Below are 26,390 nucleotides of genomic sequence, written 5' to 3' on the forward strand. Positions count from 1 at the left end.
ATAAAATAAACTTTTGTAATGCTCCCTACCGCCAGCTTATCCATCTTTAAATATTTGGCATGATTAAGTGCTTAAAATGACTGCTCCTGACATTTTCAACTTAATTTTTATTTATGGTATATCCTAGAAGCAGATACTGTACAGGCAGTGCTTTTTTCTAAAAAAATGTTTAGGGGGTACTCTCATTTTCCTACTTATATTGAAATACTGCCCCTCAGTGAGACCAAGGGATGCGGGTGGTGCTGTGGGTTAAACCACAGAGCCTAGGGCCTGCCGATCAGAAGGTCGGTGGTTCGAATCCCCACGATGGGGTGAGCTCCCGTTGCTCGGTCCCTGCTCCTGCCAACCTAGCAGTTTGAAAGCACGTCAAAGTGCAAGTAGGTAAATAGGTACTGCTCCGGCAGGAAGGTAAACGGGGTTTCCGTGCGCTGCTCTGGTTCGCCAGAAGCGACTTAGTCATGCTGGCCACATGACCTGGAAGCTGTACGCCGACTCCCTCGGCCAATAAAGCGAGATGAGTACCGCAACTCCAGAGTCGGCCACGACTGGACCTAACGGTCAGGGGTCCCTTTACCTTTAATGAGACCAATCTTAGATTCACAAAATGTTTAGGGGTATGTGTACCCCTGTGTCTCCCCAGAAAAAAAAAGCACTGGATACAGGTTATTATACTACAAATGCACAAAGAAGTAATTAAACTCTTATCAATATATATTCTATATGCAAATTGAATTTCTTACCTAAATATTACTAATGGGAAAGGGCTTTATCCAATATATACAAGGATTTCAATTGTGCAATGAGACTGTCACAGTTCCCCAACTCCCTCAAAGTCTGCTCTTTGGAGTTGGGGGACCCTCCAGAGTGGATTTCTCATCAGATGGAATGTCTGGCAATAGATTCAGCAGAGATGAAATAAAGCACATCACAATGATTCATAATTAACATATGGAATTCACTGCCATAATATGTGCTGCTGGTCGTTGCCTACAAATGGGAATTGGCCATGATGGCTAAATTGAATCTCTGTTTAGAGGCAGTATATAATACCTTTAAATAAGGAGCTTCTGCTGGGAGGTACGAATGGGAGAGAAAGGCAATGTTGCCTTCATGTCCTGGTGGGCTGCCCAGAGGCATCTCATTGGCCACTGTAGAAACAGATTCTGGACTTGATGGGCCTTTAGTCTGATCCAGCAAGACTCTTATATTCAGCCTGTGAATTTCCTTGCAACTTAACCCTTTGCCCTTTCCCTGCACTCTTCTGCAGAAAAATGAAGTTTGCCGTTCTTGCTCAGTTTGGGATTTATTTTTTAGAGTTTGAAACTAATTATTTTATTAACATTTTTATTAGCATTTTTTAATTCACAGTCTAAAGTTCATGGTTGTTTCAGCTCTACTTGGAACAACCTAAGAATTCTCCCTTACAAATGATATTCCCGAAAATCAAAGGAAAGTATTCCTTTATGCAACAACAGCTGCCAGGATGCTTATAGCAAAAAACTGGAAAGGGAGGAAAATTCCATCAGTGAAAGATTGGCAAATTAAATTTTGTGATTACATAAATCTGGCAAGACTCACAGCATTCATAAGGGGACAATCGGACCAGAAATTATTAAAAGAATGGAGTTGTGCTAAAGAGTATATGAAAAAACATTGTTCTGGAGTATGTATATTGATATGTAATGAATGATGCTTTACAGGGTTAAAGGGGGGGAAAATGGTGTAAAAAAATAAAAAAAGGACAAAGATGGAAGTAATCTAACCAGACACAACAATATGGTAAGAGTAAATTTTTTGAGGTCTTAGAACAAAGGAAGGAAGTCAATATGTGTAAATGTACGTAATGATATGGGTTTTTTCTATAGATGTGTGTTTTTTCGTTTTTGTTTAGTTTTGTTTTGTTTCCTTTGCTTTTTTTCTTTTTCTTTTCTTTTTTTTTTTGGTATGTTCCGTTTTGTTTGTTTGTATAGTATTATTTTGGATTCAATGTTTGTAATTTTTGTTATGATTCTGCATTGAAAATAAATAAATAAACAAAAATAAATAATAATAGAGCTGCTTTTTTTGGTAGAACCTTATGTGCAGCTGGCAATAAGACTGGAGGGAAATACAATTGTAGTCATATAAAGCCAATAAAAATATAATTTTTAAAGAACATAAAAATGTGTGACCCATATTTTTTTAGAAAAAGAATAATCTGTTCAGTGTGGAATTCTTTTCTGATAAATTTCAGCTTAGTTCTAGAGGGTACGCACACTCTGCAGGTCCTCATGATGGTGTTAACTTCTTGGTTTAATCTTCTGTGCTCCAACTTTCCTAATCACTCTACCTACACCTTCTATGACTCCTAAAATGTTTCCCTACCTATTCCTGATCTTTCACTAAAGGAGAGATAGCCCAGTAAAATCAGACCAAAAGGTGACCAACTCTTGTTATAAACTCACACAATCTTTTATGTCACTTTGTTTGCGGCAGGGCTAAGATGAGTTCTTCTTCAGTAGAATTTAATCTGAGCCAAGGCTCACCAGAGTTTGAAACACAGGGCTCAGCTCTGACATGGCTGAGGGCTTTTGAACATGTGCAGAGTGCTTCTCCTCCTCTTGCACAACTGAAAAATCACCATCAGCACGAAAACATCTGGGATTGCAGATATGGACTTGTAGAGGAGAAGGTGTGGCTTCCTGGTTGATTTGTAAGGCTTGTTGTAGTTTTGAAGTCACGACAGGACATCGGACTCTCCTTGGGAAAAGGTAAAGTTCCAGAAGCCTCTTTTTTGTTGTGTGTGTGTCTCCTTAAAGCCAGAACATCCCAGCCCCACAGAACACATCAGCTGCAGCACCCTAGATATTCAAAAGTATTAATTTGGCAAGTACACAATCCCATTTCTTATAGGGATCAGCTCCAATAGATCGAGGACTTTTGCTTTTTGTAAACTGCCCTGAGGCAGGCTGAACTTTTGTCACATCCCAGGAAATAGGCTCCTGTCAGCCCGTTTTGACCTCTATCCAACCAGTGTTGTTGAATATGTGAGAGGAATGAACGAGGGGGTGGGGGAAGAGGAAAGAGAGTAAATGTTGGGAGAAGGAACAAGAAATAAGGAGAAGGCCATTGGGGAGGCTATGGTTGGCTTTGCCATGTACGGTTTGCTCTTTCATCATCAAACAACAAATTGATCCTGGAGAGTCTAGCTGGGGATGAGAATCTTTTACTTTGAAACACAAAGACACAAAGCCTTTGGATCTTTTATCTGCGCCCCCCTCTCCATGCAGTCCCTACAGATGCTTATTCCTATTCCTGTAGCTGGAGGGGATGGCTTCTTTGCCTGAGGCTACAATCCACATACCACACTTAATCTGGTTTAGTCTCATTGCAGTCAATGTGGCTAAACATGGTTTTATTGCAAGAAGATACTTGGTTTTTATAGGTGGGTTTTGCCTCACAATAATGCTTTAAATATTAATATTGCACATTTCAGATATTAAAAGGATTTGACTTAAACTCAGGAAATCTTACAACAGCCCTGTAATGTAGGTTACTATTATTCCTATATTGCAGATAGAGAGCTGAGACCAGGAGAACTGTAGTTTATCTAAGACCACCTACTGAGTTCATGGCAGAGGTAAGCTTTGATCTAGATCTCTCCAGGCTCACAGCTTATATATGGTACTACACTTGGTTTTACCAGTCATTTGGTCTGGAATAGACATCCTTTGTTCACTGCAATTTTATAGAAAACCCAGGAGGTGTCATTGCCACCTAATAATAATAATAATAATAATAATAATAATAATAATTTATTATTTATACCCTGCCCATCTGGCTGGGTTTCTCCAGCTACTTTATTATTTCATTTGAGAATATTCTGTGTTGCCTTCCCATCTCAGAACTGATCTGTGGTGATTTCTTTTTATTCAAATGGTATTTCAGTCCAGTATGGAGTGATAACTGGGAAGGTTTTTCTGGGGTGGTCTCCCTTTAATTAGTAGCTTCCTCTTTGTCTCTTTCCTTAAAATCAAGTGTTTTATTTCTCTTCCCTCAATATCAATTTCCAGATGTGAATTTTTCACAGTTCAGTACTGTTAAAATACAATACTAAAAAATAAAATATATAAAGTTCATGAACCATCTTGATAATACCTTGTGGAGGGAACAGGAACTGACTAAGGAACATCCTACCTATTTTAGAGAGGGCATGCCTGATGATACTGGGCAGGGCATATGTGAAGATTAAAACCAGATGTATTGTTAAAAAAAACCCCTATTTTGCTTATGCAACCTAAGTCAGGCACCAGAGGGCGCTTGTGCTGTAAGTTTCCCCCCTCAAAACTAGACGGAAAAGGGGGAGGTTCAACCGCTTCCTCCTTCCATGCTATGATGGGGTGGGGGCAGGAGATGAATTAAACTAGGAGGTGGTACTGAGTTGCCTCCAGGTCACTTGGGATGTTGCTGCTTGCTTTTTCACTGGGTCATATGACCCTGGATTCAGGTTGTGTGCCAGAGACCCAGTGTCACCTTTGGAGGAAATGTCCTTGAGACTGGAATTAGAGTCAAAGAAGAATGAGATCACAAGTTAGAGGGCACTCTCTCACTCAGCACCCCCACCATCCTGTACTGCTTGCTGCTCTCCCTGCTGTAGTATCTTACAACAATATGTAAGATTCTCAGCACTAACCTTTTAACATATATGACCTTTTAACATGCATTTTTACCCCTTTAACTCCACACATTTCTCTCTCATTATTAAGCTTGCGTCATCACCATCTCCTCCTTTTGAAAGCACAAGGACCTAGTGAGATCATGTGATTTACCTAGGTCACACAGATTAAACCTGTGTTTAATTCCAGTCCTCTGCTTTGTGACTCAGCTTTCTTCCTCTGAATATTACCTGTATCCTTGTTTTGAATGTATTATATAGCACAAAGCATCATGGTTCCCTGTTAGCCTGCTGGAACCGAAACCCATTCAGAGAAGCATCAGAAGCAGTTAGTGGCTCCAGAGGCCCACAGAGGGGAAGGTGATAAAAACACAAAATTTAACATCAGAGGTGGGAAACTGCGACCTTCCATATATTGTTGCACTCCGACTTCCATCATTTCTGACCATTGGCCATGCTGACTGGAGCTGATAAGAACTGGAGTCCATCAACATCTGGAGGGCCACAGGTTCCCTACTGCTGCTTTTCACAACCTTGATAATTCATTGTGTGTTTTTTGCCTGAGTTCTGTAAGTGCAGCAGCTTTGCTCAGATTAACACAGTGGTACCTCAGGTTACAGATGCTTCAGGTTACAGACGCTTCAGGTTACAGACTCCACTAACCCAGAAATAGTACCTCGGGTTAAGAATTTTGCTTCAGGATGAGAATGGCTGCACGGCGGCAGCGGGAGGCCCCATTAGCTAAAGTGGTACCTCAGGTTAAGAACAGTTTCAGGTTAAGAATGAACCTCCAGAACAAATTAAGTTCTTAACCCGAGGTACCACTGTAGTGTCCTTGGTTCGCATTATCTCTCTATCAGTTTATCTCATACACTGGAAGTATGCATTAATCTTTATAAAGATGGGAATACTACATTTTTATATATTTGCAAATAGTATTTTCCTGAACTTGTGAATATGATCAGCGCAAAATGCTTCATTTCTGAATGATTGCTGCCAGAGTCCTTAATGCAGTTTCATGTCTTTGTCTGCATGAACAGCCACAGCCTGCTTTTCAGTCCAAAACTGTGGCCTTTTGATTCTCCTGGCCTTGGATTTTTGTGACAAAAGTTTTGAGGGTGCTCTTCAGCTCTCATTCCTTGGGTGTTATTTCACACATGGAAGCAGTTTCCCTGCAGCTAGGCACAAGTGCCTCAACCCTTCAGGCCCTTGTCTCCCTCCTTTTATGTTAAACAGCTCTTTGACCCAGCCTTCTGCCATTCTATACTCTGCCTTCCACCATTGGGCCCCAAACCACATCCCCCCCCCCCATCTCCTTTTCCAAGAATTGACCTTCAGTCCAGCTGCTTCCCCTCATTCTGCTCTTCCAAACCTGGAACTACATATTACATTTATAGCTGCAACAGTTCTTCTCTGTTGAGAACTACAGGTCTTCTTGCACTTCTTACGGCTGTGCCAGTTGTAGATCAAGTTGCTAACTGTAATATATGAGCACAGAAAGTATGGAGTGTGAACAACAGGCTGTTTCTCTCCTCTCTGTTTGCAAACTGAATATTGTTGGCTGATATTCAAAAAGCATTCTGGCCTAACTGATCCACACCACCACCAGGTTTCTTGTCCAGCATCTTTCCTTGAGTAGCATCCGCAGTCATGGCTTTTATTTTGTAGTTCTTTTTGCAGAGGTGCTGGTGGTACTATTTCCATTTCCAGCCTATTGTACCTTTTGTTTTGTGAATGACAAAGCAGCTCAGGAAATGCAGGTATTCCTTCTCTTACTGCTGGGGGGGGGGGGCGCGGGAGGAGGGAGAGAGTGAGCTTCCTTGCATAGCCAGCTCATGTATCCAGTCTCCAGGGGAAAGGCCAAGGTGATGGCAGGAGGAGGGGAGGCTGCATTTCACCACATTGGCTCCTTTCCCAGGCTGCTAGAGACAAGCTCCTGTGTCCTCCTTCCGGAGGGGAGGCATCATCACCCTCCTAGTTGAGAGAGAGAGAGAGAGAGAGAGAGAGAGAGAGAGAGAAAGAAATAGACAAGCTCAGGCAAGAGGGACTAGTGGTTAATCCAAGAAGAACAATATTGCTCTCTACCCTGTACCTCTTCACCAACACTCCCCAGGGAGCAGATTGCTTCTTGCTGTCCAATTCTGCCACCCCCTCCCATCTTTCTTTTCTGTCTGGCATCATCCGTGGCAGCCTCCTACTTTCCCTTCAGGCCTCTCCAGGTTTGGGGTTTCTGCCAGTCAAATTCTATATCCTCTCTTGGCCAGCATGAATGGACATGGCCAGAGGGACAGGCAGCTTGGATCATATCTCTTGTTGCCCCCCCACTCCTCCTCCTGATGAGTAGAGCTGCAAGAGGATGGCTTGGCACAGCTTGACTGAAGGCGCAGCTGCCACTGCTGAAAGCTTAACCCCTCAAGCACCAGGGCATGGGGCTTCATCTCCATCTCCACCCTAAGGGAACAAAAGGGCAGACATTGTGCTTCTTGTGACAGTGGGGTGCTGTAGGTATGGGTGTCTGCAGGCGGCTAACTGACACCATGAAAATCCATTTGCCTGAGCAGGCAATTTTTCCTACTCTTTCTTGTTGCCACTGCTATAGTTCTGCCACACAAACATGCAGGTTAATAAACTAAACTGGTGTCACTGGTGCTTGGGACTTAGCTGGCTCCTTCCCCATCACATTGTGCGAACAAACATTCTTCACCCAGATAGGTTTAGGATTTGGGGTGAAAAGGGAAACTTGCACTTCTCCATCCTCCCTGCCACCAAACACTAGCAACCCTCCCCCCACTCACCCCTCGCTCTCCTGGCAGAGGGGGAGGGGGAAGTGTCTGTCTCTTTAAGACTGTCAGGTTGCAGGGAGCAGATGGCATCTGCTTCCAGTCCTTGTTCTTTGTGTGGCTGCACAAAAGAGGGAGCCTGTCTCTCCTGAATTTACCCCCCCCCCTTTGTGTTGGGGTGGAGCTGGGTGCAGGGAGAATGCAGCTGGGGGAGGTCTGAAGAAGGGAAGGAACCATATTGGGAGGGGGTGGAGCAGATTTATTGCAAAAGTAAACTTGAATTTTCCAGGCCTTTGTGCACTGGAAAAGGGGGAAGCCAGGGACTTATTTTATTGTGGATGCAGCCCCCCACTGCACTGCACGAATGCAACCTCAAACCTTCCCTTTCTTAGCCTCTAAACGATGGGGAGGTGCTGAAGTGGGAAGGTTTGCTGTAGCTGGAAAGCTGGGGACCATCATGAGGAAGGCAGAATCAGCAAAAGAAGAACTAAGTCATTCAGCAAACCCTAGAAATAGTGGGCAGTAGGCTTATGTGGGTGGGAAAAGATGGGTCTGTGTATCAGGAGTGGGAATGCTATATAGATGAACGGTAAAGCAGTGGTTATGGGTTCTACATTTCTATAGAGGTGGATCTCTGTCACAGAGAAGGAGCACTGGGGAGGGATGCATAGGCATTGTGGATTGTTAGTACATGTGGAATGGACATCTGAGTACAGGGTATACATGCAGAATACTAAATCTAGAGACATGAGTTCAGAGAAATCCATACATAGGTGTGTGTGTGTGAGAGAGAGAGAGAGAGATTGCTGTAAAGTATGTGGAATGCTTGGGTAGGAAACAGCTGTAGGCACTGGAGAGGGAGCATATAAATTGGGAACAGCATAGTCTTGTGTGGTGTGTGACTCTCTGCATTCAAGGTGGGGAGTGACACAGTTTGTGGTTTATGAGCAGGAAGGGTATGACTCTTTGTGTAAGGATGGAGTTTATGGAGCAGCAGCTGTGGAATGAGTGTAGCTTTGCAGCAGCAGAGTGAGGGAGGAAGTATGTGATGGCAGGCAGTGGGGAAATGTGATGGTATATGCATAGAGTGATGAAGTAGTAGCAACAGCATGTGACAATAGAGGGAGTGTGTGTGTGGCTCTTTGTGTGCCTAGAGAAGGGAATGCAGGATGTGGAGTGTGACTAGACTTGAGGGAGCATGGCTGTGCTTCTGGATATAGGTGGAGAGTAGAGTTGTGTATCTGTGTGCCGATGGGGGGGAGTGTGTACGTGACCCCAATCAGGCCCTTCCTCTTCCCTCTGCTCTGGGCAGTGCTACAGGCCAGGCACGCTCCCTGGAGGGCAATCAGATCCTTTAATCTTCAGCAGGATGGAAAGCGGCTGGGTCTGTTCAGAGCTCTCACTCTCCCTTGCATCAGTTCCCCCCACCCCTTGTGCTTTGGCTTTGATGTTCAGCTTCTCCATGTTGAAGCAGACAGACTTGGGCATTCACATCCTTGGGCTGGATCTGAGCATGCATGTGCAACATGCACACACACACACACACATGCATTATTGGCACATGTTCTCCCATACATGTCCTATTATTCTGTAAATGCCGCAGGGGGAGCAGCTTGTGCACTGAGAAGACTAGAGAGTTTGCAACACTAGTCAGCATCTACTCTAGGCTCCCTAGCCTGCGGGTTCCTCATCCCACAGCCCCAGTGGAGGGAGGGCTGGTGGAGGGAGGAAGGGTAGGCGGACTCATGAACTCTGGGATCCCTGCTGACAGCAGGAGGTTTGAATGGCCTCATATGCGGTGAAGGGACCAGGCAGGCTACTCATTGGTATCTTCTAAATTTAGGAGCCTGATTATAGTTTGGGGCTTGGAAAGAAGAGAGGAAAATACCCACCAAATAGAAATTCAGCTTGGGAGGAGGAGAGCGAAAAGCACATGCTTGCATGAATCTGCATCATGAGAGTGCATTCATGGTGTGTGAAAGGCACCTGTGCTCCTTCTTTCTCTCTCACACTCTCAAACACATTATTTTTTCTTGTGCACTCACAGTAACTCCATATGACAGCTGCTCCTGGGTCAATCCCAAAAGAGAGAAATGCAATACAGACAAGGTGTTGTATTTTAATGCAGTAACGTTTACTGGTGTCAAGCTGGAGCATGCAAGCTTTTGAGCTGCACAGATCTCTTCTATCAAAGCAGAATTAATGGGGGCCAGAGTAAAATGTTCCCCTGTAATTCCAAAGCCACTGAAGCAATCTTTCTAATCCTGCATGTATATTCTATGTGTCTGTGTGCACGCATGCATGAACACACACACACACAGTGTCTCTCCTTCTCACTTGAAGTCTCTGCCCTCAGTCAAACAAGGCAGCCGTGCTGGATTAACTGTTGGAACAGAAACACACAGTTTTGCTTTTCCCGTAGGAGCAATTTTCCATTGATTGTGTGGTAATTCATCCCACTTGAAATCAAGAGTTAGACACTCGAGTATTTGCTTTTCTGACTGTTGCAGTAGCAGGACAGTATCCCACTTTTCCTTCATGTGAGTCCAGTTCTTATGGGTGCATTGTGGCAGGGGCAGCATCTTCCTGGCTGGGAGAAAAACAGTGGCCAGATTGTGATAATGGTGGGAGTTGCCAGATCTCAGAATCCTACCAACAGTGCTACCTTGAGAGGGGAGTTGGTGTCTCTTATTTTTGAGCCAATATGGAAGCTAAACCCCAAGCAGGGCATTGAGCCAGCAGGGCTGTGCCGCTGCAGAGAGATACAAGCCACCCCACTGCTCCCATAAGCAAAGATTGTGGTCCCCTTGTCTTAGCCTTGTTGGCTTCCCCTCCAAATCCTGTGTCCTCCTAACCCCACTGCAAACAGAGTGGGTGGCAGGAACAGTGAGCTATAGCTGTATCTTTCTGCTGTTCGAAAGCACAGGGGCTCGCATTAGCTTTATCCATTGTCTAATCATAACCATGGCACGTAATCATTGCAAACCTCTTAATACACACAGATAGTCATTTCCAGCAAATCAACCATTTTGGGGCCTTGTCCTGACCCACTCAATTTACCCTGGTTGTATGATACGAGCAATAAAGGGGTGGTGGTAAAAAATAAAGCACTTCTTGCCTGGTTCTCTCTGCAGCTTGGCAACTGTCTCCTTCCTGGGACAGTAGCCTGGGCTCCTGCTCTCAACCCCACCCCCAGCATGTCACTCAAATAAAGCAAAGGGGGTGGGAGAGGCAGAAGTCCAGCAGGGAGTCAGCAAATCTGTGTTGTGTGGGAAGTGGGCAGCCTGGCCCTTTGCTTTTGTGTTTGCAGCTGCTGCTATTGCCACCCAGCCTGGCATTCACATTCTGGTCTTCCTTGCACCACTCCCTCTGCAAAGAGAAATGAGCAGTAGTCAGAAGGAAAAAGCTCCCCTATAACTTATAACTCCTTCTTACTCCCCAACAGTCTCCCTCATGCAGCCATTTTTATAGGGCTGTTGCTGTGTGTGTGCGCGCGTGCATATGCATGGTACACACACACACACACACACACATATAGAGAGAGAGAGAGCAAAGGAGCAGGTGTCTGTTTAGACAATGCAGTTGCTTTGTCGTGCTCCAGTGGGAGGGCAGGATGGGGGTGGGGTGAAGAAGGGAAAGGGAATGGGGAAGAATAAATGTAAGAGCAGGATTTCCCCTGTGTGACTGTGACAGTGGTAGACGGGTCTGTGTGCATGACTCCTGCATAGGCTGCTATAGTTTTTTTGCGGAGGGGATTAGTGTGCATGTGTGAATAGATATTTGAATGACTGACTGACAAGAGGATGTGATTTAAGAGACATCACTACATATGGAGTGAGAGTAGAGGTAGTGAACTTTCTGCTGTCTTTGTTATGCATTGTGCTAAGGGTGTAGCTCATAGCTCTTGAAATTTCGGGATGAAGGCAGAGTGAGAGAATAGAATCCTGGATTTGGTGTGGTGTTTGGGGTTGAGGGGGAAAATGGTTTGGTTAGTGACCGCTGGGAATGTTTGTTTTTCCATTTCAGTTTCTCCCTTGATCCATTTACCTTACCCAGGCCTGCTCTGTTTTTCATGCCTTTTGTGACAGCATGTCATGCCATTAGAGGACTGTGTTTGTCCGGTCCTTGCTGCAGGAAGCAAACTCCCTTCCATAGCTGCCTGTACTGAATGGATTCAGCCCTTGTCTGACTAAAACACTGTGTCCTCCTAGCGTGGCTAAGGCCTAAATAAAATGGTTTTTCCTCTGTTATGCAGCTGCTCATGCCAGCAGATCTAAACTGCCACAAAGGCTGAAGGGGCTTGTGGTGTTAGGTTTGCCGTGCTGCAAGAGGTATCAGTTTCATCATGTGTGTATTACACTGGTCTAGGTGTGTGTACAAATGTGTGCATATGCTTTACAGTTTTACATGCTTCCATGTTCCTTATTCTCATTGTTAGCCACTTGGGTTCAAATTCTAGCCCAGCCACATATATTGTAAACACACACACACACACACACAGAGAGAGAGAGAGAGAGAGAGAGAGAGGAGACACATCTGCTTACAGTCCAGGAGCCATCTAGATTCACAAGGTACACTTAGGAAAATCTGTTTCTCGGTCTCTAATCTCCAGCTAGGAATAACAACAATGTGCCTCAGCGAGCTTTGAGATTTTGTTGCTGTAGAAAGCAGAAGTTGTGTGCTTCTACATCCTCTTCACTACAGCTCTCCAATGCCACAAATCCCCCTCCTTTGTGTAGGGAAGAGAGAAGCCTGTAATGCTTCCTGGATGATGGACTACAGCTCCATACACCATAATCAATCAGGCACAAACTGCCCCCCCCTTCTACACACGGCTGTCCCCTCTTATTCTGTCCTCTCATGGACTCTATAAAATACAAATTAAAACCAGGTTCCACAATTGAGCTGAAGATGGGATGATAGCCCATCTCAGGACACAAAACCAGAGTAACTGCTCTCCTTTGCAGAAGCAGCCAAGATAGAAAACCCTGACCCCTGCATTCCATTCCAGCTAATTGACCAGGAAACAAACAAGACTCCAGAGACAGGGTGGATGGCCTCAGCTCCCAGAGTCCTCCCTCCCTTCTTGCCAGCTCAATCCCCTCTCCCCCCACTACGCTCCTCACCACCTCCACCGTACAGGGCTGGAAGGCAGCCTAGGACCTGAGCTCCTTTGACACATCAAAGAGCTGCTACAAAGAGTCTGTGAACAAACAGAATTCCCTACTAAAATTCTCCCCTTTGCTTCCTCCTGCTTCCAAGCAGCAGGGTTGGGGAAGAAGCTATTGTTCCTCCTCTGCTCTCTCCTTCCAGCAGGGAATTTCTCTGTCATGTTGACAGTGCCATGCCTCTTTACACCCAGGCGCAGTTTTGTCACCTTGCTTCTCACCGCCACCCACCACAGCCCTCCTCAACCAGCCATTATTTTATGGCCCTGTTTAGCCATGCTCTTTCAGATCTCCACAATATTTTTTAGCCCTCCTGAATCATTAGTCTGGCTGCCTTGGAGGCTGGTAGTCTATTCCCACAGTGAATCCTATTGCGAGTAAAATGACAGGAAACAAGAGAGGCTGATATTTATGAAATGGAAGAAGAGAGAATGCCTGAAACAACCAAAAAGGGAAAGCAGGGGGGTATCACCACGTGAATTTCTGTAGAAATCACCGAAAGTTCTAGCAGGCTGACGGGAAATGTGGGGAAAGGACCTAATGTTAAGCAGGCTGGGGTAGACAGAGAAAGGATGAATAGAGGAAAGCATGGTAGAGTTTTTTGGGTTAGCAGCTGGTAATTGGATGGACAATTTACCTGGAGTCCTGGATCACCTTGTGAAGGAGGGGTAGAGTTGGGTAAACCCAGGTCTTAAAAGTTAGGCAGCATACACCGCACACATTAAAAACACACCCCTCCCCCCAAACTCATGAGAAGGGTGCTGGGAATTGTAGCTCTGTGAGGTGTAAATTAAAGTTCCCAGCACTATGAGTCGGAAGTGCTTAAGTGCTTGGTGTGTAAAGAGCCTAAATCTGTGGCTCCCTTTAAGGACCCTTTTCATACCTTATGCAATTCTTCCTCAGGAACTCTTACTCACTGGCCAACTCACACTGAGTGCCTATTGCTAGAAACAATTAAATGGACCTCCTCTCTCCTAGATACACATTGCCAAATACTTAAATCAGTTTGCTTCAAGTGGGGGATGGGAGAGGAGGTAGGGAAAAGATTGTCTTTGATTGGGAACATGGACACAGGACTAGCAAGGGGTGTGGCCTGAGGAGAGTCCCATGGACCTGAGTTTCTCCACGCAATGTTAAATGCACAACCACCATTCAGTTTAATCTTGAATGTAGGCAGGAAGTGGCTTAAATCCCCCACCCCCAACACTGACATTTGCAGTGTCACTTCTGCAAGACATCCCACCGGAAGATTGGTTTGTATCCAAGTGGCTACCTGATATGTTGTATTTTCCTTGTAAATCAGTTTATTATTACCCATCTTATAAGAGAAAACGACTAGAATAATATTTTTAACTTGCGTGTAATGGGGTTTTTAAGAACATTTGCTTTTTGTTTCTTCACTATGGTATATATTCATAGACACAGGTGTGCAGGGCTGGCCCAAGACATTTTGTCACTGCAGGCAAAATGCCCTGCTGCTCCCCCCCAGCAGATCCAGGTCCCTGCGCTCACCCAATCCCTGCAGTCTAGCGCTGCAACTGTACCCTCACCTGTGGCTGTGCCCATGCTGCCACCACGACACAGTGGCAAGGGTGCAGCTGCAAAGGCAATGGTGCTGTGATGGTGGTGCAGGAAGTCCTGGTGGGGCTAGCAGGCACGCAACAATGGGGGAGGGGAGGGTTGGATTCGCTACCTGAAGCAAATGGCTTCACCTCGCTTTGTGCATGGGCTGCTCCTGTGTGCAGTATACCTTGTGTAAGGGCTACCATTTTATCCTTCTCCATGGGTGAGACCACCAAAGAGAATTTAGACAGAAGCAGCCCAACCATGAGGAAAGGTTAATTGGCTGCCTTAGGCAGCTGATTGTGGTGTGGCAGAGGAGAAAAGGGTCTGATCTGATGAATAGGACTCACAGCCATTGGTAATTCTCTTACATAGGCTCCCCTGAAATGAATGGGAGCTGCGCAAGAACATCATAGTGTGTCGCTCGTGTTCATTTCAATGAGACTAGTAAAAGGCAACTTCCTTCTCAACTAATTGTGCCCCTCTGTGTAGAGGGTGGGGTGAGTAGATTCATTTGGGTTTTCCTAGTTCTGTTCTGCAGAATTGCAGAGCTATCCAGATTGAAGCTGTCTTCTAAAAAGCAGTGTGGTGGAGATAGTGATGCCGAGCGAATAGGTCAATCTGATATAGGGGTGTGGACTTGTTTTCTCTCACTTTGGAACTCTCCCATACACAGCAGCCAAAGCTCTACATAGTGAGCATAAAATGACAGCTAAGTGAAATTTTGAGAGTGTTAGATGACTTCACAGTTATGTGTCTTATAAAGATGCTCCTGTTCTGCTGCTACCAAACAGTGCCTTTCTCCTGGAAAAGGAGAAAGTGAGAGAAGCCAGATTAGAGCAGAAGCAATGGAGGGGGAAGAGAGACTTTCCCACGTGTCTCCTGCTGGGAATTGAATATCAGCATCTCACGGCACCTTCTCATTCGCTACAAGGGGAACAGACTTCCTCCATCCTTCACCCCTTTGAAGAAATGGGAATTCTTTTCTCTCTTTTTTAAGACAGAGCAGCTTGTGCTTTCAGAGGACTGATGTGCTCCCTCCCCGCTCCTGACCTTTTCCTCCCCATTCTGCACATCTGGCCTCCACCCTCCCCTTTCTGCGCGCCTCTTGCCCCTGCGTGCCTCCTCTGGCCAGATGTGCAGGCAGGCGGAAGAGTCTGAGGGGAGGTGCTAAGGCAGAGAACTGGAACTAGTTTCTCACAGCAGCAGCAGGAGCAGCAGCAGCAGCAGCAGCAGGAGCAGGAGCAAGAGCAAGAGCAAAGCAGCCACAGACTCATTGTGTGAGAGGGAGGGAAAAAGAGATGGTGGCGGCAGCAGTAGGAGACGGCAGCGCCTGCAAATAATCCTCCTCATGCAACTTTTCCTTTAAGTGCCTCACACGCACGAGGGAGGCTTTCCTCCTGATCCTTCTTCTCTTTCCTGGTGATAAAAACTGGGACTCTGGAGAGGATATTCCCTTTTTGTACAAGTTACTACAGCTCTGAAGAAGAAAAGAAAAGGACTGGTCTTTTTTTGAGGGGGGGGCCTTAGGTAGACTTTTAAGGACCAAAGGACTTCTCCCCCTTTTACGTTTCCCTAGGATTTTTAAGGTGATATTTCCTCCCTCCCCCTTCTTCTTTTTGCAGATTGGAGGATCTTAGCTGGAGAAGCAGCTTATTTTAGAAGTTATCTTTTTTAGGTTGCTGCTCCCCCAAACACAAATCCTATTCCAGGTGTTAAGCTCCCCACTTTCTCAGAGCATCTCCTACATAACTTCAGCAGTACCCGAGTTTCCCCTCATGGTTCATACCCATTACAAGGAAGTTTACAGTAACTTTGGAATGAGAGACAAAATTTCAGAGTGGGAAAGGAAAACCTGAACTCAACTCTGATCTTTCCTCCCTTTGCACAGAATTTACGTTTAACTCCTACCTTCACTGCAATGGATTTTTACAAGGGGCATTAATTTCCTCCTCTTAATGTTTTAAAGTTGGAAGTTGCAGCAAAGGGGGAGAAGAGACGGCGGAACTTCAATTTTTTAAAATTTAAATAACACACAAGTATTTCAGTTTCCTGAAAGAGGTACGAAGACTGGAAGGGGAAAATATATCCTTTCCCAGCCTGTTGGTCTGCTGGGACTTGGAAGATGCCTTCCGTAATGGAAAAATCAGGGATCCTGTCCAGAAGCCGGTCCAAGTCAGCCACCAACGGCAACCACCAGAACTCAGAAGATGACAGCAGTGAAGAGGAACACTCCCACGGTAAGCCAAGCTGAGCTACATGCTATGCTCACACGAGGAGTTATTAAAAGTGGCTGTTTCTCAAGACTTCATTATACTCAAGGGGGTGGGAGGATTTGAACCAATGGATGCGTGGGTTGAAGGTCTAAGATGCCCCAGTTAAAAAGAGGGCTGAGAGAGTCCACTGTGCTGTGCTGCGGTGGAACAAAGAGTTTGGTATCAGGGACCCTTTTGGAGCTGGACTTCAGGCCACTGAGCTCATGACACCAATGGCTTTAGTTTGGCTCTTTCCAATAGAGGGGAAAGGCCTTTATTAGGCTCACCTTGCCCTCTACTGGCCACAGAGTGAGAGTGGGCGTGGGAGAGCTGGTAACACAAATGTGGGGGGGGGGTGCAGAGATAAATCTGGCTCCACAAGGGCTGTGGGGTGAGGTTGTGGGGGCACAGCTGATGGATAATATATCTAAGAAAATGTTTGTTTTGGGGTGCATATGACAGCATGTGAGAAACACGTAACTTGGAAAACTGTAGTTTGTAAAGCAACAGAGATGGTGCAGGGAGAGGGCTAGGAGTGTGCAAAAGAGAGAGACTTATCCTGATTGCAGGAAGCAGATGATGAGCTCCTTCAGTGTTGTGATATGAGGCTTCAAAAGAAGAAGGGGGGGCGCACAGGTGTTAGTCTGGCTCAAGGTGTTCCAAAAGGTGAGGTGCTGTTAGTGAAGTGCATCTCCCCAAATGTCAGCCCAAGCATGTGTTATGCTGCTGCTTGGGATCCTTGAATAAAACAGTGTGATAGTTGCCAGGTCACTGTGGTTGGAAGAGACACTTCTTTCCCTTAATCCTTTCCAGTTGCTTCACACTTTAGTGATCACCCACCTATCTTACCTCTGACATTTGATCCTTTTTTGCCTGTGTGGTCAGACCCAGAAGCAGGATGAGGGTGGGGATCCTCTGCAACTGCCCCTTTCCTTTTTTCCACCTTCACCCATTGGCCAGGTTAACAAAGGAGCCATCTGGGGGCTAGAATTAGAAAGTTGGTTTGGGTTTGAGCTCATAGCTTTATTGTCCCCAGAGCCCTCCCGTCATCTCTCTCCCCACCCTCCCACCCAAACTCTGTTATGATTTCCTGTACACCTCTGGCTTTGTTAGGCTTCCTCTTCCTCTTCCACCTCCCTCCATTCTCTGTGGGATGTGGTGGTGGAGGGACAACCCCCCGCCCAGTACTCCACATGTCCACTGGTGCACCTGCAGCTGAACATCTGCTCTAGGAGATATACAGTGCTGTTGATAGGGCTGGATGGGGAGAGACTTTTGTCCATCTGCCACAGGCTATAGATACACAACACAAGTAAAATCACCCTAGTCAGATTTCATTCTCAAAACACATTTTGGACAGAAGCTACCTCAGTGTGTCACCTGCATTCCAAGGTGTGTGTATGTGTGTGTTTACCCTGATAGTATAACCATGACCATCCATCCACCAGCAGGTTTTGCTTTAGCTCTCTTGAACTGTTGGATAGGACTGCTGCCTTCTCCAGTTCTCTCTCTCCACCTTGAATATTGGATCAAGCTCTAGTGAGCCGGGTGGTGATGGTGCATGGCCCCAAGGTGGTGTCATTTGTCTTTGCCAACTGACATCCACCCCTCACCCCACCCTGCCCAACACCACCCTAGAGCTGCCAGATGCACTCTTGGGGGAGGTGCAGATGGTGCCCCCAAGATACATCAGGAGAACCATGCCCCTTCCTGCACATGGCCACATGAGGATCCCATCACTGCCATCCCAGAAACTGCTCTGTAGGGCACAGTGTGGGTGTTTCCCAGAATGGATATGGAGCCCTTTCAGCAGACACTCGGCCCCCAGCCCAGCATGTGTTTCTTGGCCCCTCTGCCAGAAAGTGAAAGCTCAGGAGCTCCTTGGCATGACGTTGGCTAAATGTTTCCAGATCTTGCCTGCCGTTCAGCAGCTGCTTGGAAATTTTTTTTTTTTAAGGAACAGGAGTTTGCAGAGGGTGGTGGAGAAAATACTAGGCTATCCAAAGTTATAGTGAAAATGGTGCATTTGCTGCCTGGGAAGGTTTCTCAGCAGTAGCCTTTCTCTTGATGTTTCCCTGGAGGGCTCCCAAGGGTCCTTGCTTCTCAAGTGCCAAAGTGCTTTGGGTGGTGGAGGGTATGTGCACTGAGTGTTTGTACCAAGATCCTCCTTATTCATTTGGAAGGCTGCTATGGCTTGCTCAGCCATTTATACTGTTGCCCCCTTGGCCACACCGCCACCACCTTTGAGGATGGAGAAAAGCAGTGATAGAAGGAACACACAAACACTCCACTGCAATATCTCAAGTAGAACCAGGACTCCTCCCAACCAAAACATGCAATTGCCCCTTCATATACAGTAGAAGTCTCCCCCAAATACTATGCTGGACCACTGAACTTAAAAGCAGTGGAGCGTCTCATTCTGCTTCCTGCACTCTCCACATCCCTTGGGAATGTCTCTGGGCATTTGAGGCTATTCAGGCAGGAAGCACCAGCCAAAAGTGAACTGTTCCCATTCCAAGGGATGATCCGAGTCCTCTCTTGAGGGCTTGTATCGCTGTCTGAGCCAGCCTTTGCCCTCTCTCCCTTGCAGCAGCAGGTCCTTCAAGCTTGTCTTTCTTGTTCCCTTACAGACAGCATGATCCGTGTGGGAGCAGATTACCAAGCTGTGATTCCAGAGTGCAAACCAGGTAAAGGGAGGGGGGGCACATATAAGCATTACAGATTACAGGAGAGGGTTAAGCAAGAAGGCAGTCATGTTCCCGGCTCCTTCAAATAAAGGCTCTGGCTTAACAGTCCTGGTGGATCAATGCATTCTGAGTCCTCCTCCTTCCTAAGTGGAACCTGAGCATTTCCCCCTAAGGTGAACAAGGGCGACGGGTCCCACCCCCACCCTGCTGCACCAGATGGCTTCTCTGACCATCCCCCTCCTGCACCTGGCAGCAGCCCGAAGCTCTAATGCAGTCACACTCTCTTCCAGTGCCAAATCTTTGGCGCCTCCTGCTTACAACCAGCCTGGCAACGGGTAGCTGCTAGTTTCTGGACCTGGAGGCTCCACCTGTCTTTACTCTTGGTTCCGGGGTGAGTGGGGTGAAATTATATGTACCTCCTCCCCACATGCTGTCCAAGAGTGAAGGGAGGGGTCCACCAAAGTGTTGGATAATGTGTAATACAGGTGGGGACTGAAGACATGAGCAGACTGAGTGGGCGTGATGGAGGGTGGGGGGTGGTCACCTACCAGGAAAACACAGTGAAAGCTGACTGAGCTGGGATAGCTCGCACTGCTGGCTAGGATACCGGAGAGAGGTTGTGTTTGTGTGGACACCAAGCCATCCACTGCTTGCTTCAGCACAACAGCATTCCTCTCTCACCACCTTGATTTTCAGCAGCAGCAGCAGCAGATGAACCTATCAGGAGATCCTGCCCAGAGTGCTTAAAGCTTTCTCTTCCCTCTGTCTTTGTAATTCAGAGAGCCCAGCTCGCTACAGCAACAAGGAGTTGAAAGGGATGCTCGTTTGGTCTCCAAATCATTGCGTCTCTGATGCCAAATGTGAGTTGCTCCTCCCTCTTTATTGTGTAAAAAGTGGAAAGGCCAGGTCAGATCAATGGCTGGGGCTGGGCCCTGCACACTCCTGTGGAGCTCTCCTCCCTTCAGGCCATGTTGGATGTTCCAACAGCCTTTGCTCCCTGGCCTGGATTCTGAACCAGTTCCAGAATCAACCAAGAACCAGCCTGGCTAAAATAGGGGTGGGGGTGGGGAAATGCATTCCATCTTCAGCTGGTAACAGAGCCTCTGATTGACAGCTCCCCCTTCCCCCCCTCCCGGGACTCCTAGAAGCAATTACCGAGCGGCTGGTGCGCTGCCTCCGGCTCCTGGGTTATTAATCTGGCTGGTGCAGGCAGCTGGGGGGGGGGGGGGGGAGAGAAATGGTGTTGCTGCCTATGCTGAAGCAGAGAGGCCCAAAGTTGGGGTTCCGCTTGCCCAGGTAGTGCTGTCGCTTTTGAAGAGGGCGGCAAAAGATTGATGCATGGCCAGTTGTCACCCCAATGGCTTTGTCATTAAGGGTTTGTGTGAGAATATTTAGTATATCACATGTACATAATATATTTTACAGCCACACTTTCCACTTCTATGGGGGATGCTTCTCCCCTCCTTCCCGCACATGAATTCACATGGGACTGGCAGACATCTCTTGGGCAGTGCTCTTGTAACACAGATCTAGTGTGTGCTGGACCCTATGGCCACATGCCTGCTTTTATGTTTCTCTAGAGGGCGCACCGCAACAGAGCACTTCAATTTTCTCCCCTCTTTGCTAGCAGGAGGGGCTCCTCACCGGAAGCCCCAAAAGTGGTTGTGGATGTCATGGAAGAGGAGATGATCACTGCCATCCCCACCGGGCAGGCAGGCAGGCTAGTCAACCACCGAGGGAAAGAGATGTCAGAGGACGAAGCATCTACATCTTCTCTGTTTCCCTCCCCCAGCACTGACGGTTGCCTCTTTCTCCCTCTAGTGGACAAATATATTGCCATGGCCAAGGAGAAGCATGGATACAACATAGAGCAGGTAGGTAAACCAGAACAAACTGGATTCCCTGGATGGTGCTTCAACAAGTTTTACTTGGAGCAGACTCATTAAAATTACTGGACCTAACTTAGTGGTGGTCATTAATTTCAGTGTAAATCTTAAGTTGAATACAACCCCTTGTTTCTTGACCCTAACACAACATTTCTGAAATCCTACAAATTCCATAAAAGCAGAGCAAATTACACAAAATTAGACATTGTTTGATCGGGTTAACCAAATTAGATTTATTGGACACTTCATTCCACTTAGCATCAACTTGTAAGCCAGTAAAAGCTTATTGGAAACAATGCTACCCAGTCTTAAGATAGGCATTTTCTCATAGCAAAAAATGTGATACCACAGGACCAGGTGAGAGGTTGAGAGATACATTTAAGAGGGATCCCTCCCCCAAGAGCTGACAAACATGCCATTCCATGGCCAAAGGTAACCCTTCCTAGCCCATCTCTCTTTCACTGACCTGCTTGCCATCACTATCTTAACCTTGTAAGGTTATCTTCAGAATTGCCAGAAACTTCAGTATCGCCAGACTTTCAGGAGCCACATTTTCAGGAGTGACATTCCATTGCTGGGACAGTCGCTCCTCTCTCTTACCCATTACTTTCTTTCCCCCAACAGGCTCTGGGGATGCTGCTGTGGCACAAACACGATGTGGAGAAGTCCCTGGCTGACTTGGCCAATTTCACACCATTCCCTGATGAGTGGACGGTGGAGGACAAAGTCCTGTTTGAGCAAGCCTTCAGCTTCCATGGCAAGAGTTTTGCTCGAATCCAGCAGATGGTATGCGTTCCCCTCTTGCTGGTGTAAGTGGCAGGGTGGCTGGGGTCCAAAGAACAATCCTCTTCTCACGAGTGTCCAGTGCCAGGTTGGTCACGTCAGGCCCCTTCTGCAGCCCCACTGCCACCTCCTGGCTGTTCTCTGGGTGAGCAGTGATGCAAGTGAAGGAGGGGAGCAGCCTTTCCTCACCCTCTTGGCCCTGGTTCAGTTGGCCAAGAAGAGGGCAAGGAATGGGAAATAGGGACAGCAGCAAGGTGGAGGTAAGGCTGAGGGTATCTTGCACAGGCCCCCCTACAAAACCTGCAACCAGATATGTGCCTATGTTGACAATTTACAAAACTGTTTTAAGGCCTGCTCTTTGAAATCCTGGGCTGGCTGCACCATGATTTTCCCATTCTGTATCCCCTTTTCACTCTGTATGGGGAGCCAGCTTGTGCAATTATATGGGCTGATGGTTGTTTCTGGACCAGACTCCCCATTTCACTAGTCCCATTCTGGCACCTCCTGTCTCTCACACACAATATACGAATGACCCAGTGCCACAGCTCTACTCGTTAACTCTGTATTTGAGCATCACTCCATGGCCTAATTACATGCCTATTAGAATTACCTTGTGCCACACAGTAATTCAAGTTTTGGCTGCCCTCTTCTACTCACCGTTCCTCCTGCGACTCCTTGCTTAGCTTCCTGATAAGATGATTCCCAGCCTGGTGAAGTATTACTACTCCTGGAAGAAAACCCGGAGCAGGACTAGCGTGATGGATCGGCAGGCCCGCAAGCTGCTCAGCAAGAAGGAAAAGGATGACAGGTCAGAGACCAAGAGTGCATGTAGGTGGGGTGGATGGGCTTAGCAGGCTCATGAAGGAAAGGGTTTGTAGCAGAGGTAGCTGGGTGGCTGGGCCTGTCACAGAGCCAATAACTTTGCCTTCAACCCCAAAACAGTTTCATTAGTGGGACCCCACCAATTAATGGAACACTACAAATCAGTTTCTGAGGCAGGGAGCCTGCCCAAACCCAGTTAAGCTGAATATAATGTCAAGATTTGCCCATAAAACCAATTGCAATCTAGCAAGGACAGAACCAGGCAAAACATTGATGGCTTGGAAGTGACTACCTTGTACGCAATACTTGCGTGGACACAGCCTGGACTTCTAAAACTCCAAGACCCCTGCTTGTGCTAACCACTGCATCACTGTAAACTTGTTTTTTTTAAAAAAATAAACAAATAAGTATGTGACAGAATTCCAAACTTTGCTCCTGCAATTTAAGTCTCTCCCACTGCTTGGGAAAAAGTGGGGGCACAAGCAGAGATGGCCAAAAGTTCGTTTTCTCCAGTGAAGCCGAGCCAGGATGCAATGAACAGCAGTAATTACTGCCTCCCAGAAGAGCTCAAAGCAAGGATGGCAATAGCCCAGTAGGGGGAAGAGACCTATTTGGAGAAACCAGAAAAAGACTGCAGGAGAGGCAAGTCATATTCTGGAGCAAGCAGAATAACTTCTAATGTCTGCTGCATTTCCCCTACAGTAATGATGAACTGGAGGAAGGACGGCAGGCTAGTGAGGGTGAATTTGATGCCATGGATCCCAAGAAGGAGGTAAGGGGAATGGCCACTAACAGGTCTAAACTAAGGGTAGCTAAGATAAACAAGGGTCAACATGGTTCCAGTACCTTCAGCGGCAAGAAAACAGGCACTTTGCCATAAAAATGTTTTTTGGTGTGTTTTTTTTAAGTACAGGGCACACAAAGTCCTGAATTTATCAGGATGGAGATGTCATGTGCCAAGGAACATTAAACAGCTTAGAAGAGCTATAACTGAATGACAACTGTATGTCAAAAGGAACTGGGTGGTAGAGGACTGGCTGATACATTAACCTAAGGAAGATGGGGTTGTAACCAGTGAAGTTCTACCTGCGGGGTCGACCCACTGAAATTAACGAACCTAAGTTAGCCATGTCTATTAACTTCAGTGGATCTGTACTGAGTACAACTAGCACTGGATACAACCCAAGGAGTTACCCCTGCCAAGACAGATTACAATCCAGCTCCTCAAGGAAGCAGCATTAAAGGGCATGGGAGGAAGAGCTGCAGTGGGGCAGTAAAAACCATGGTAAATTTGAAGGGAGGTCCTGTTCAGTTTTCTCTCACTCTCATTCTCTCCTCTCCAGCCTAGTTACCAGAAGCCCCTGAACAGCAAGCCAGGGCCTGTGAAGAAGGAGGTGCAACTGTCCCAGTATCGGCACCACCCACTACGCACTCGCCGGCGTCCTCCCAAGGGCATGTACCTGAGCCAGGAGGACATTACAGGCCTGTCTGCCAGCCCAGACATGGCTGTTCTCACCCTGCGCCACCTGGACTCCCAGCTGGTTTCCCTCAAGCGCCAGGTAGCAAAATCCTAAGTGTGTACACGTGGTCACAACTTGCTGCCTGCCTGCCTCCCTCCCAATGAGCATGCACCGCCCCTTACAGAAAACCTGTTCTCCTTTTCATCTTCCAAAGAATTTGGGCTCTTCAGACTATGGGGGTGGGCAAGGGAGCTGTTGCCTCCTGACCTTCCAGTCTCTGTCCATACTAGGTACAGAGCATCAAGCAGATCAATAGCAGTATGAAGCAGGTGCTAGAAGGTGGAATAGACAAACTACGGCCACCCGAGGTGAGCGTGCATGCGCAGGCAAGCTGCCCCTTTTCTGTAATGGTAGTTTCCAGATTTCTCTGTTCGGGGGAGGCATAAGAGGGAGGGAGGCAAAGCTCAGACATGCTCCTTTTCTCCCTTGCAGACAAACATCAAGTTCAATTCACGCTGGACAACAGATGAACAGCTGCTGGCTGTACAGGGTGAGCCTTCAAGGTCCGGCAGGTGGGAGCCCATGCAGCAAAGAGGCGACAGGCTGCCTCCTCTTAGCAATGCAGGGCTGAACTAGGAGAGGATGGATGGGTTATTCCCCTCCGTTGTATCAGAGAAGGATATTGGTCTTTGGGATTTGAGGGCCAGAGTGCAGGTTATGATCACCCTAAAGTGGCACCCTCTGTACCAAATTTCTCCACCATGGATTGGGGGCCTGGAGACACAACAGTAGGTAGCTGGCTTGCCAAATGGTGGCATTTGGTTATGTTGCGGAACGGTGCAAAAATCACCTCTCTTTTCCTGCTCAGCCATCCGAAAATACGGCAAAGATTTCCAGGCCATTGCAGAGGTGATTGGCAACAAGACAGTAGCCCAAGTGAAGACTTTCTTTGTCAGCTACCGGCGCCGGTTCAACTTGGAAGAGGTGCTGCAGGAATGGGAGGCTGAGCAGGAGGGTGTGGGGCCGGCTGCCCCCCAAGGTAGCTCCCCTTCTCAGGACCAAAAGAGCTCTAGCGCTTCGTTAGCAAGCAGTGAGGAAGAAGATGAGGTGAGGAGAGGGGCTGCCCCCAAGTACCAACACCGCACAGACCTCTTGAGCTTCTCCAGCACTGAAAGCTCTCCTTCTGCCCTTTTGCAGGTACAGATCACTGCAGTGTCCCGTTCCCTGCAGCAGCAGCAGCAGCAGCAGCAGCAACCGCCGCCACTGCCCCCTCCGCCGCCACTCCCAGCGTCTCCCCGGCCACCACCTGCTGCCCTCTCACAGCCACCCCCTTTGCTGAGGCCCACACTTCCAACAGCACCCACGCTGCACCGCCAACCCCCACCACTGCAGCAAGGCCGCTTCCTGCAGCCCAGACTGTCGCTCAACCAGCCGCCACCCCCGCTCATTCGGCCAGCCACCTCGCGACTAGTGCCCCGCAGTGGCCAGCACCCCCCATCACTCCTTGGTGGGATAGGAGAGCCCCCTCCCCCCTCCTCCAGCTCCCTCTGAGGAGGGGTTTCAGAGTGCTTCCTTTGACATCTGTGAGCCTGGCTCTACAACAGTCACAGCTGGGATTGGTACAGTCCTCCTCTCCCCCCACAAGGTGTGCATCGGCTGTGGTGGTCATGAAAAGGGAACAGGGGAAGGAGGGGCTTCGGGGTCCCAACTGTCATCTGACCCAGTTCAGGTAGCATCCAGAAAGCTGGCAAGGAATCCCAATCCCATGTACATTGGGGTGGGGGTGGGTTTTTTTTTTCTTGGGAGGGGAGGGAAGAGAAAGGAAGTGATAGGACTAGTAGCTTGGGGTGGGTTTGGATTATGTTTACACTTTTGCAGGATCAGTTGCGTCAGTGCCTGTGTGAATCGGGGATTGGGGGGAGGGCAAGGGGAGGTATGTCAGAGTTGACACAGGTGGAAGCTTGGGGGGAGGGGGAGGAAGGAGGGGAGATTTACACCTGATCAGACTGGATGCAGAGGCAAGAGTGTTCCCAAGTAAAGATGCCCCTCTCTCTGTAACAGCAATTTCCCCTCCTCTCCAGTTTCTACATGGAGATTTGGAAAGGGGGGGGGGGAGGGAATGAGTGGCAGCCTGATTTGCTCTGTACTTGCCTATCCACCTTGCCAGGCAGGAGTCCCTGGCAGCAAAGATGTAACGACTCCCTAAAGAGTAGGATTGGGCAGTCTTCTGTGTACGATTCCCCTCCAAGGCCCCACCCATTGCTGGGAGTCTTTTGTTGTTGTTGTCGTCCATGGAGCATTTTCAATAAAAGTATTTTGTTACAACTGGCTG

General features: G+C 47.5%; 1 protein-coding gene across 5 annotated transcripts; it reads left to right on the forward strand.

Annotated features, from left to right (window-relative positions):
- The first annotated feature begins 875 nt into the window (after positions 1-875).
- On the forward strand, positions 876-26,383 carry RCOR2 (REST corepressor 2). 5 transcript variants are annotated; one of them, XM_080985719.1, is made up of 13 exons: positions 876-1,663; positions 2,476-2,750; positions 3,556-3,619; positions 19,051-19,107; positions 19,887-19,967; positions 20,929-20,981; positions 21,618-21,779; positions 22,460-22,584; positions 23,301-23,370; positions 23,942-24,157; positions 24,349-24,426; positions 24,551-24,608; positions 24,927-26,383. In XM_080985719.1, the coding sequence occupies exons 4-13, from the start codon at positions 19,056-19,058 to the stop codon at positions 25,607-25,609; spliced, it is 1,578 nt and encodes a 525-aa protein (XP_080841845.1). In that variant the 5' UTR covers positions 876-1,663; positions 2,476-2,750; positions 3,556-3,619; positions 19,051-19,055; the 3' UTR covers positions 25,610-26,383. The 5 variants fall into 5 exon arrangements, with proteins under 5 accessions (XP_080841845.1, XP_080841841.1, XP_080841843.1 ...); XM_080985717.1 differs by lacking the exons at positions 876-1,663; positions 2,476-2,750; positions 3,556-3,619 and adding exons at positions 14,932-16,405; positions 16,990-17,086 and having other exon boundaries at positions 24,927-25,165; positions 25,256-26,383; XM_080985715.1 differs by lacking the exons at positions 876-1,663; positions 2,476-2,750; positions 3,556-3,619 and adding exons at positions 11,058-16,405; positions 16,990-17,086.
- Positions 26,384-26,390: the final 7 nt, after the last annotated feature.

This window comes from Podarcis pityusensis (genome assembly GCF_964106645.2).
Source record: "Podarcis pityusensis genome assembly, chromosome: 16".
Lineage (NCBI taxonomy): Eukaryota > Metazoa > Chordata > Lepidosauria > Squamata > Lacertidae > Podarcis > Podarcis pityusensis.